Below are 12,793 nucleotides of genomic sequence, written 5' to 3'. Positions count from 1 at the left end.
CTGCTGTTACCTCACACCGTGGCTGTCATCTGGGCTGGTGATTCAATGCACAAGATCCCTCTTCCCCATAATTATATGGCAGGTGATACCCCTCTTTCTCACATGCAGGGGAAAAAAAAAAAAAGAAGAGTCTAAAATTATTCACAGAAGCACACTTCAGTTTTTTATAGGAGAAGGGTAATTGCTTGGGATCCAGAACAACTCACTTGAGGTTGTGGTCTGTGCACTGCCCAGAATGATGAGTACCTTTTCTAAAAAGAGTCTGCAAAACATCTAAATTCAGGCCACACAGCCCTGGTTTAGGTTCTAGCGCGCCAGTCCCCACCTCCCCCATGGCAGGCTTTGGTCCCCAGCTAGTAACAATGCCTGTCCTAGATTACAAGCCAGCTGTGCCAGAGGGGACATACATGAGTTTTTGCTCTGCATAAGTCTGATGCCCAGCTCCAGACACGTCAGAGGGACCCAAAGCAGCCAATAAACCCGATTTCCCTCAAGCTTCTCCAAGACTGAGGAAAATCTGCAGCTGCCCTTCAACAGGCCTTCATTACGTGGGTGGTGCAAGCTTGATTCAAAACTGAAAGGACACTGGCCTGAAAGTCATTTTTAGCAAGTGTCAGTGGTACTTTCTCACGATCTAGAAGAGGTGTGGTGGCAACAGAACAGCTCTTAGACAGTTTTTTTTACATCCTGTGTTTTAACACATTAAATCTGGCATCCTTGGTAGCGTAAAGCAAGGCTTTAATTTTCTTGTACTGCATTTTACTGAGCTGTCTACTGGCAAAGGCTTACATGGTCAGGATGATATCTCTTCTGTTTCCACAGAATTCACAAGTTCTGTGAGGGAGCACCTATAACAAAGACCCATCCATGACATTCACTCACTCGCAAGACTGCTCTGATGAGCACATTTCCCTGCCTTCTCCAAATTATGCTAAGTGTCAGCTTTCTTACACACAGCTCTGAATATTCAGCTTTCCAGGAATTTGCCAAGTTTCTCACATTGCCTAATAAACACCTTTGTGGGGTGCATTTCATTCGGACCAGGCATCTATTATTAGCTTTTGCCAATTAGGCGGTTTGCAAGGTTAAAAGAACAAAAAACAAACACAACCAACCTCCCTCAAAACAACTGCTGCATAGCTTGACTTGCTCTGTATTCCCCCCACACGCTTTTTTTTTTTTGAACCACTTTAATGTGGGAATAATGTTTATTCAGATCTGTTCTAAGATGCTATTTTGTTAGAGCTTATTTGTAATTGCAAGGCTGTAAACAAATTAGAGGCTTTCTCATTCCTAAAATCCAGCCTTACTGTGGGGAAGCTGCCAGTAATGACAGTAATTTATTTTAGCAAACAGCACGTTCTGACTAGGCTGGAAAACAAAGCCTACTTGCTCTTGAGAACAACTGCCTTTGAACTACCTCTCCCCAGTTTAAAGAGTTCAGATTGAATCTCCTTTTTCCCACAGCACTGGTCTGAGGTGCAGGAGATGTCTCACAGCAACAGGAGCCACAGCCACCATCACAGCTCCTGCAGGACACCCCTCCTGCCAGCCTTGCTCCTTTCCTAGGGTGACACTTGCCGGGCCCATGCTGGAGACAAGCAGGGATGCTTAATTATACACGTTTGCAGCTCACCTTCACCGTCTCACAAATGTATGGACTTCAGAAAACTAGGCAATTCAGTCCAGGTCGCTTTAAGTAACAGCTTGGTTTGAAGGAACAGTAGAATCCTTCTGTTTCCTCAGGATCTTGCATTCCAATAAGAAAAATGTCATTTGCCAGATCTAAAGCATAATAACTACATACACATTAATAAAGTTTTGGGGCTTTTTTTTTGGGGGGGGGTCACTGTGGAATCTCAGTCTGATTTATTCTAATCACCCATTGCTTTCTTTTATGTAGCAATCTTCAATCTTCCCCATTCACATTATCTGAGGGTACTTGCCTGAAAGCCCTTTCTAGATTACCAGCGCTCCTCCCTTTATTTAAGCTTACCTCCAAAATTTTTATCATTTCTCTTTTCCAGCTAAGTCACATCACACAGAAGTCAAATTATTTCGTAAATACTCCTTTTAACGGTCAAGGAGTAGCAAAAAATCGCAATCTGCTTGCTGTGACCCTGGTACTGCTGCATGCTGTTGCACTGGGAGGTGACCCCGCACCCCGGGGACCTAGCAGGGCTCTCTGGGCTCAGCTGAGCAGGCTCTGGTCAAAAGCAAGGCTTGTTCAGCACTTGTCTCAGGCAGCCACAGAGCACAGTGTGGAGCCAGCCAGGCAGGCTGATAAACCCGACTGAGCACGACAGAAACTGCTCTTCAGAACAGTCTGAGAAGGCAGGAGAGATGGGTAAGACAGACCAGAAGAGAGGCAGCAAGCCTAGAAGGAGCAACTATAAAATGAAAGAAAAAACAGACACAAACAAAAGATGGAATGAGATAAGGTTCTAATGCATTGGACAGGACAGATAAGAGGAATGACTTAGGAAAGGCAAAGTGAAAGGTAAATGGAATCTACAGCAAAATGACACATTGCGAAGAAATTTTTTTTTTTTAACAAGGTGAAAGTACAAATTTCACATTTGTTTTTCAAAAAGCTGACAAACTTTGAAATCAGCTGTGCATTTTTCATGTAATGGAAGGTTCTTGCAGGAAAGAACTGGGGGAGCAGAGACTCCCTAGAGTCTGTCTATGGACAGGCATACCATTGTAAAACAGGAGTGCCAAGCTGTTCTGCTGAGCACCATTAATTTTCTTACCATTCACGCAAAACAGGTATCGAAACTGCATCCTCTTAGGCTGTCTTAGAACAGCTTATTATAGGATCGAAGGTAAACCAAACATTTTGGAGAAGGGGAAGATATGGGTTGTCTTATTTCACTTTGGCCCAGGCCATCTAAACCGATTGCACCCATCACCTGGCAACTGCACTGTGCCTTGCATCCTCATGAAACAGTCCTGCTAGTTTTGCCTAGAGAGCTGCTAAAGGCACTACAAACAATATTTCCAATATTTCTTCCTAACAGAAAGCGGTCATCGAGTTAGGTGACAGCAATGAGAATGCTGATTAAAACCAGGTATTTCTATGTAAGAGCTATAAATTGGATTGCATATAGGTTTTAAAACTAGCTGATTGAGATTTTTTTAAGTAAAAGCCGTTTTGATTAAATGGAAACTTGCATGGGAAAATACCATTTTTCATTAAAATAACGGGGGCTTTCATTGAAAACCACCACCAAACTTTCCTCCTTAAAACCCAAATATTTTAGTTTTAAGCACTATAAATCAAAACTCTTACCTATTGAGAACAAACCCATTATTATTTTTTCTTTTTTTTTAATTATAAACCAACCCACAACTGTGCAGGAAGTTCAGGAATATGAGTGAATGTGCTAAAAGTTGAACCATCACCAATGACAATTCCAATGACAATTTCTATATACTTACGGGCACAGACACAGACAACTCTTCAACCTGCACCTGGTAAGATGGGCAAAAGCAGGTGTAACGCTATAGCTATACATATTTGTGGTACTCGAACAATCCAGGCCTGCCACATGCATGCTACTCTAGTACTGAATACTAGATACGTACCAGACGCTTCCTGACATTAGCATTATTTTCCCAAAATAATATCTTTAAGAAAATAAAAATATTCAAAGAACTGCAGCTGACACTATCACACTTTCACTGAATCACCTTGTCCCACCAAGCGCAGCCCTTCACTGGCCCTATTAGCAAAACCAGTTTTCCTCTAGGAATTTGCCCTACTGCAGATCTCAGGCTAAGCTGCTATAAATAATGTAACTTAGTCACAACTTCTTTAATTCAAAAGAGTTGCAAACCATGCATTATACCTCCAACAATCCCATTTTCCTTTGTTGTCTCCATTTTGACAGTGGACTGATTTGATGACTTCACCTTTGAGGTATTAATGGATTCCAGGAGGGAGACAAACTCTAGAAAGTTAGATTCGTTGGGCACCTGACCTTCTTTAGCTTCTAGATCCGATTTAGAAGTTGGTAAGATCTTTTCTTTGTCAGATACCTCCACGAAATTCTTACTTAAAAGCACATCTGTCCCACTGTCTACACTCAGCACCCGCATGTGCCTCTTTTCATGAGCAGTTCTACAGGACTGCGGGTCTAGGTTCTGCAGGTCTTCCTTAGAAGTTAAATCCACAGTCTGGACATTTTCAGAAGCATTGTCCTGATTTGGATCTGAACAAGTGTTAGTTTCTAAAGGAGTATTTGCTGGGTTGCTGTGCTCTTTTACTGCATCACCCGATTCATAGCCAGAGCATTGATTGGATGACAGCTCTGCCTTTAAAATTTCTGGAGTTCTTTCACTTTCACTGACTTCTGGGAAAGCCTTACCTTTACTGTCATCGGACAGGTCAAAAGTGATAACAGGGATTCTGAGCTGTTCGTTAGTTTGCTGACTTGGCCAGCCTGCTGTAACTATACCAGACTCGTGGGCTGAGCTCACTCCCTCAGTTCCCGGAGCCTTTAGGTGGACAGAACCCGCTAGGTCACTGAGGGTGGTGTTTGGTGTAGTACTCATTGTGATGACAATTTTAATGGGCTCACATAGCTGGTCTCCAGGAAGAGAGTTGTCCACAACTGCAACAGCAGTCTCACTGTCTGAGCAGTCCAGGTCCTCATGGGTATTACCAATGTTGCAAGAACCTTCCATGTGCTTGGAATCTTTGGTTGCAATGGCATTGCACTGTGGACAGTTACTGGTAAAGCCTATCTGTGGTGATCCATCAGGCAATTTCTCTCTTTTGTAGCTTTTAGGGTTACTCAAATGGTCTGAAATAACTGAATTTTCACTGTCCCATGGCTCTGAAGAAACTCCAGTCCTTAGAACATCACCCTGTGATGAAGAAATATTGGAGAAGTTTTTAGCTACATCTCTGTCCGCAAGAATATCTTGGGATCCATGCTGTCCAAACGGCTGTCCGTTTCCTCCTTTTTCATTTATTCCATTACCAGAAAATGTTTCCATAGCAGCTGGTTTTGTCACTATTGCTGATGTGGTGGCACCTGAAGCGGAGGCTGTAGAAACAGGTAATATCTCTTCTTTGATACAGGGTGAGGTAGATGAAACTGGTGGTGCAGCCTGGTCTTCTAATACCATAACACCTAATAAAAAACACATGGGAGTTAGGTCTCACAAACATGAACACTTTGCATTATTCAAGAATGATCTTTAGCAAGCAAAATCTGATCCAGAGCAAAACAAAAGAAGCTCAGATGATGTAGCTGATTAAAACAGTTCCTAAGCAAGGATCTTTTTTGTTAGCTACATCTGAAATACTATAAAAGCAAGCTGGAATCCTTCCAGGTCAGGATACGTGTAGCAGCATGTCTATTTATTTTAAATTATCAAAATAGCTAAAGAAACAACTAATATCCAAACTAAAATGTTTTACAGAATTATCCTCCCTTAGGGAGAGATGAAAAAAAAAAAAAAAGCCAGTGCAGCAGAAGTTTGTTATATCACTTTGTGTAATTCCTAAATAGTTCCATGGGATAAGGTGATCGACCTTAACAAAAAAGGAGATAAACTAAAATATATTGAGACACCTCAAGCACTGGAACTCTACAGAAAGCAAAGCATGCTGCAGTATACACTGCAGAGCTAAAGGTCAACAATCGAAACAGGAGTCTACAGTCAGAAGATATTCAAGAGCTTTAAGATGTGATCTGAGCACCAACTTCCTGGTTTAATGCTTCAGAGGCACAGAGCTGCTCAAGAACGTGGGGGGAAGGCTCCCTCACCTACCCATGTCAAAATGGGAAGAGCTACTTGCACACTCACCAAAATGCCACATCCCAAACAGTTTGGCTTACAGCTAAGAAAGCTTAGTCTGTTAGCTCAAGAGAATAAAATCTCTAGGGAATTCTTTTCCATTCCGCTCCTAACATGAGGCACAACAGAACCTGCCATGGGGTCCTCTGTGCCATTTTTATTTTTGTGTCAAGCAATGATTAAACAAAGGTTTAAAGGGATTTATAAGGTCAAGATACCTCTGAGATCTTCAATAGTTTCCCGTGTTGGCAGCTCCTAAAAATAAAAAGAAACAGACAAAATTAGCATGGGCATTTATTAAATTCTGTTGGAAAAAACATCTATCAATGTAACATCTATCTAATTAAAGGTTAATTACAGCATTGGCAAGTTGCTTAACATCACTGAAATTTGGACATGTACCTTGCACAAAATGCAAGGGGTGGGTGGGGGAGATGGTTATAGAACAGTCATGCTCCAAATTGCATCATTGCAATTGTGTGTGATGTCTGGGGAGGGGAAAAAAGAAACCCCACAGTAAGATTTAAAAAAAAAAAAAAAACACATTTTGCAGGGCCTAATCCAGATAATTATTTTTTTTTAATCATTAAGGAATAGAATGTGTTTTTGTCTGTTCCAGTTTTCCAGCTACATGTTTCCAAAGCACTAAAATGAAATGTTTGGTCTCCAGTACTTGGTTACAATTTCTCAATGGAAAACTAGAGGACAGAGCCATTATATCATAGATTTATTTAGTTTGCAAGGAAGCTTTGGAGGTCATTTAGTCCAAATCCCCTCTGCCATACACACACACTCAAAGCAGGTACAGTTTGAGCAGGTTGCTCAGGGCCATGTTCAGCAGAGCTCTGAATATCTCCAAAGATGGAGATTTCACAACCTCTCCAGACAATCTCTTCCAGTATTTGACCACCCTCTTGGTAAGGGAAAAAAACCCCAACCAAACACACAAAAAAACCTTATATCTAATTGATCTAATTGTAGCTTTTAATGCCTGCAAGTTGCAGCCACTGTCTCTTATCCTGTCAGTGGGTACCTCTGAGAAAAGAGGAAGCTTTAGGAAGCTGAAGACAGGAGTAAGTAGTTCCTCTAGTCTTACAAAAGGAGTTTTTTTTAGCCTTACAAAGGCTAACACATCCCATCTGCCTGTCCTCATACATCACATACCTCATTCCTCAACCACCTCGGTAGCCTCTGCTGGATTCTCATAAGCAGGTCAATGTCTGAGGAGCTCAAAACTAAACACAATACTCCAGAAGAATACTTCAGGAGCCTAAATTCAACAGCCTAAATACAAAACTAGAAAAAAAAAAGTTTGGGGAAAAATTAACGTGGCACTCTTCTGTCCAACAGGCACCAAAACCAAAAGGAAAATAATTATTATCTCCTAAAATTTCACGGTGGTATCCTGGCAGAAGGAACAGGAAACTAAGTTTGACAAGACCCGACCCAGATGTTCACAAACAGGAGACTTGGACAAGATCCCAAGAAGAAATGGCTTTGCAGAATGGACAAATACCAGAATACTGGGGGCTAGGACAGAAACAAAGTGAAAAATATTTTACCTCATAAAAGAAAACTATTAATGTCTGTGAATCATACAGATGCTACGAAAAGGTAAAAACACTCCAGGAAATGAGGAAATTGTTCCAATTCGGACCAGGATTTGAATAGTTTGCAATAAATAGGGACACAGGGTGGGAGTGGAGGGATATGAAGACACAATGAAGTATCAAATAGCTACTTATTCAAAGATCACTAACCATCCTCTGCACTGACTGAGGCAGGAGTCCTGTAGAAAAAATAGCATGGGATCACATAATTAAAGATTTTATCACAGTATACATGGGGAGTAGCTTAAGATAACAGACAGCATTATTCTGTTTCTTAATTTTTTTAAATACTTAACTCTTCAATCTTCTCATGGGTGTTTCCTTTTTTATTTTCATTAATAACATCTACATACATCCCCTTCATCACTTCATATGCTATTGATTTAGAAAGCATGGCCATTGGCACAGCACACACACGTATTTTTAAGCTCATGTAGGCATTTCCTAGATGTAAATGTTTTTTATGCTTTGTTCAAATACTCAAGATGTGTTGGGTTCACTTTATAAGCATAAGTCTAGTTATGCAAAACCATATTATTAATGCTCCAGTAGCAGATCCCCTTCTGTGGCAATGACAGGCTGCTCTGATTGCATGATTGCACTAGCCTCTTCCTTCTTTCAAAGCAGCCACAAAAACCAGTTGCTCTTGGCGAGATTTAAAAAAGCCATTTGGTATCTATTAGAGCAGACAGACCCACTCCTTAGAAGTGCAGAATTATGTACACTAGTTTCAGCTTTGCAACCCAGACCTTTAGGACAAGGCTGACTGATAACATCGGTATACCTAGTAGATCCATGGAACTGACCCTTCCTCCCCAGGGCAGACCTGTGCTTCAAGTGATCAGTACCTGGCAATACAAAACCCTGTGTGGTTGGACCGCACAAACAGAAGACACTACTACAGAAAACCACATACTAACCATTTCTGGTGAGTTCTGCAAGTGCAGAGCCTGTACCCTTGAACTGTCATTAATTGTTTGGGTAGAGTCATCTTGGTTGGACTCAGTGTTGACACCATTGTCCCCGGTGTTATTGCTGAAAAGGAAGCAAATGAAAAATAAAGCAATGCTTCTTACCACAGAGGATCACAGTGAGTTTTGGGAAGCTGAGGAATAATAAACAGAATAGGAAGAAGTAGCACACCACAATGAAATGACAGCAAGTTTTTCCTCTGCAGTGCTGAAGGCAGAGGGCTGAAAAATACTGTAATAACCCCTATTTGTAGCTTCTTCCTCACCAAGACAACTTGCTGAATAAATAAATAAAAATCCCTCGGTATGAAATGGTACTGGTGTCTTTTCAAGTAGAGCATTGCTATAAGAAATATGACATATCTTCAAACTTCCTATGTGTACGTAACGTCATTTAGCCTGCCTGACACACACACTGATTTATTGGCACAAAAGGATGTTGGGGGCTCCTCATTAGACATAACAGTCAAATGCTGCTCCTTTCACAACTTTTGCTTTTTACCTCTTTCTGTACATATTGCTTATCTAACTGCCTGTTTATTTACAAACATCTCATCAAACAACTGTTTAAAATGCAACACATAATGTGTATTAATATAATCACTAGACTACAAAATAACAGTTGTTCTTTTTGTTTTAGCCAAGGCAAACATACATCCACTATTAATTACACATGCTATAAGACAACTTTTTGATCACTTCCTTTGTAGATGCATCCAACTATCCACCAACTCTTTATGCACCTATTTTCTACCGGCTTTTCCATGGATATAAGCAAGTATTTTCACACAAGGTTTACTAATGAGTGAGAACATGTGTTGGTTTAGCACAACAAAAGTTCAGTTAAAAAAAAAACCACAAAAACAAAACTATAGTGATATGACAAAAAGTACGGGTTTGGGCTTGTTTGTTTGTGAGGTTTGGGGGTTTTTCCTCCAAAAGCCTTATTTTTAAAACACTAGAGCTGTATACAAGCTATAAAGTTATTTACCTCAGGGTCTCAGTCACTTTTCCATCGATTTTTTTGTAGTTAGCTGGCTTCAAAAACTTGCTCAACGAGCCCATCAACTACCAGGGCCTGTTTAAAAACTTCTGTCATCCATCTTGTCAAAATACTAAGTTCTTTATTTTCTGATCAAGTCCTAAATAATGGACTGTGGTGCCTAGGACCTCCTACAAGGCACAGTTATGTCATTTAACATGCAAGTTTTAAGTGAATCTACCTCTACTTCTTAGCCAGAACAAAGGCAGAATAATGAAAGTTTGCAGTCATTTCATCAGCCAGTGAACAGGAAGATAATGAGGTTCTGTTTAAATAAGCCAGGCTAGAACAACTGATGAACCTCTTAAATAACTGTATCAGACATCTGTAAACAGGAAGTAGCTTTGTGGGCTGGTGAAAACTAATGAGAAAGAGCCTGAAAGGCATCACCCAACCTAAAATTAAAACCTTGTATGGTCAGTGATACACATAAGATGCATTTCTCAGAAAAGCCTCAACACGAGCAAACCTTGACACTCCCAGCAATCTCACTGCCAGGAGCATAGCACAGATGTGCATGTGCAAAGGCACAGAAGACCAGGAGGACAGAGGTACACAAATGATCTTGACACTACTTAGCTTGCACAGAGCTAGCAGCAGCTACTGCAAATGCACCGAAAAATACCCCAACTTCTTTTATGCAGAGCTCTCTGTTGAAGCTTGACTGGTAGCCGTAACAAACCTACATGGTTAAAACTTTGTTTGGACATTTTTGTGCAGCCATCACTATTGGATATACCTTATTTCAGCATTTTTCACATCCGTCATAATGCTTGGGAACACTGGAAGCCGCTTGCCAGCTTCATTTGTTGTATGACTTAATCTTGAAAAACCAGCAAGAGAGGTCTCCATTTATTCCAAAAAGTGTACAGTGGAATATTCTACCTATTACATAAATCTGGAAAATGTCAGTACTAGTCTTTATCCCAATACTATTTTTACTTCTAACAGCAGCTCAACCTGGAAGCAGCCTTATTGACTTTGACTGTTTATTTGCAGCAGAGACATAGCACTTGGTTCCTCAGTAGGGAGGCTGTAAATACCTACCAAAAAACCCTGAGAAATACAAGCGGTTCTAGCTTTCCTCATGAATAGGACCACAGAAGCATCATAGGCAGTCACAATAAAACATAAGGGGGAAAAGCAACTTGCACATCTAGGCTGGATTGAGAAGGAGCTTACTACAAACACATAGAGGCAACATGAACTCAGGTTTCAAAACTGTGATATTATAGCATTTTCTTCAGCATCGGGTACATACCACTTCCTTTCCTCTTTCCAGCAGGTAAGCGCAGCAGGAAAAGGAAATAGCAAACACGTACGGCTTCCCCAGAAAACTTCTCCCAGGTTTTCTCCAGGACCTTGTAGCACCTCCCAGACTGGTCTCTCCCTGCTGCCTTCACTGTGCCCAGCTACTCCCCTGACCTCTGACTCAGGTGCAGCTCTGCCTGCTCCACCACAAGCATGTTGCAGCCACCAAAAAGAAAAGCACTAGGCAGTTTTTTAAAAGTGTAATTCCTCACACAACTAACTGTAAGGGGTTTCTGCTATGTAGGACCATGGTGCAAACTCATCCATTTACAGAACATACCAGCAATGTGCAATGAAAACCTTACCTATGATTTGAGGGCTGAACCGTGTTTCCTTTTGGAACCTCTGTATCTTTACATTGTCTTCCATTTTTTCTTGAGAGCTTTTGTTGAATTACTTCTCCTTTATCAAACATAAGGTGCAAGCGGTAACTGATCACCTTTATTACTGTGAAGAACACTGTCACCGAGCTGCAGTACACAAAAACTGTAACTGCATTTGCTGGAAAAGCCTACAGAAGGAAATAATAAAGACATAATCATAACAGTTTATTTTGAGAAGAAACTACTAAAATCTTTAAAGTAATGTTCAAACTCTTTATTCCTTACTGTCTATTATTTGTACCTCTACTGAGTTTTATAACCACAAGTAATATTTCATCCAGTATACTTGAGTTCTGCTCACAAAAAAGGTCTAAGCATTCCTTCAAATTTCAAACCATTTTACAAGATTTATTCTTCTTTTGATTAGCTGTGGATATTATTTATTTTTTAACAAAATCAGTAAAATCTCCCAGTTGACAAACTTCATAAACCCTCTTCAAATACTGCATTCCCAGGATAATGTAGCTGCAGCCTTTCCTAAACTATGAACTTACAAAAATACAGACACAAAATGAAACATTAGTTATCCACAAACAGGAAACCCCTTCTGAAATATTCTGTCATCTTACCCTGCTTCTCAGTTACAATTTAACAGTAAAATCCTGTAGTTTGATCTCCTTTTTCTAATACTTCACATGTTCCCAAGTATCTTTACCGCTGAAGAATTTTAAATAATTAATCAGGACTAGTCAAAGCAAATGACTAAAATGCATTTGGAGAGGCAGCATCTTTGAGTTCTTTTTCTGAAGTTCATAATTGTTAATTTGCAGCTGTTTGTGATGTGTTTGCTGATCTGTGACAAGCACCGTATTTCTTAGTCATTAAAATTAATTACAGTTCAACTATAGTCTGTAAAGTTCTTCCACAGACATAACATACTAACAACATTTTAATATGTAAATACTTCCTTACAGTAAAGGGCAAATCATAGTGATAGACACTTGCAGTTATAATTGAAGGTACAAAGCTTTTACCATTATAGTCATGGAACACCCTTATGTATTGTCACCCAGTTCCAGTCTCCCAGTGAGTTTAACCTCTTCCCAGTTTTTTTGGTTTTTTTAAACAGAGCATTGTTGTAGCTGCACAATTTGTAGCAGCGAACAAAAAAAAAAAAAACAACAAAAAAATCCCAAACAAACAAACAAAAAACCAGGAAGATTGTGAATGCTCAGGATTTGCTAAAAGCCTACCGAAATTTATTTTTAAGAACGGTCTTTACTTTGGCCCTAAAGCTATCATTTTAAGTATCAGCACTGCAGGCCAAGTCTTTTACATTTGGATATGAAAGATCAGAATTCTTTTCAAATTCATAAATAAACGACATTGACCACACAGGTGAAGGGAGAGGAACACAGCATGCTTGCTTCATCTCTAAAACAAGTCACTGCATTTATCTTGGAGTTGAAATGAACATGTTGAATCATTTCTGTGTTTATTACAAGCCAGTGGGTTGCTATTCTGCTGCTGCTTTTGGCTTAGTGAGACTTCATACCTTCAAGATGTACATGTGAAAATTTTCAGGCAAATCCTTTTTTATGACTATTCTGATTCATACACAAAGAATCTCTTGCACAAAAGTGGAGAAGCTATTTATCATGTAGGTACTACTTACTAATGGTCCCTGACAAGAAAGACAGTACTTTCTACAAGTTGAGGCTT

The 12,793-nt window shown here is 40.1% G+C and overlaps 1 protein-coding gene across 1 annotated transcript in view; it reads right to left on the bottom strand.

The window, feature by feature from the left end:
* Nucleotides 1-12,793, bottom strand: part of PCNX2 (pecanex 2) — a 159,735-nt gene that overhangs the window by 142,185 nt on the left and 4,757 nt on the right. Inside the window, exons 2-5 of the mRNA XM_055809946.1 lie at nucleotides 11,054-11,259; nucleotides 8,345-8,459; nucleotides 6,033-6,069; nucleotides 3,855-5,144 (exon numbers count right to left, since the gene is read on the bottom strand). Of these exons, the coding sequence (XP_055665921.1) occupies nucleotides 3,855-5,144; nucleotides 6,033-6,069; nucleotides 8,345-8,459; nucleotides 11,054-11,259 (1,648 nt within the window). The remainder of the gene's footprint in view (nucleotides 1-3,854; nucleotides 5,145-6,032; nucleotides 6,070-8,344; nucleotides 8,460-11,053; nucleotides 11,260-12,793) is intronic.

This window comes from Falco peregrinus, chromosome 7 (genome assembly GCF_023634155.1).
Source record: "Falco peregrinus isolate bFalPer1 chromosome 7, bFalPer1.pri, whole genome shotgun sequence".
Lineage (NCBI taxonomy): Eukaryota > Metazoa > Chordata > Aves > Falconiformes > Falconidae > Falco > Falco peregrinus.
The sequence above is the reverse complement of the archived record's forward strand: the minus strand, read 5'-3'. Positions and strand labels throughout refer to the sequence as shown.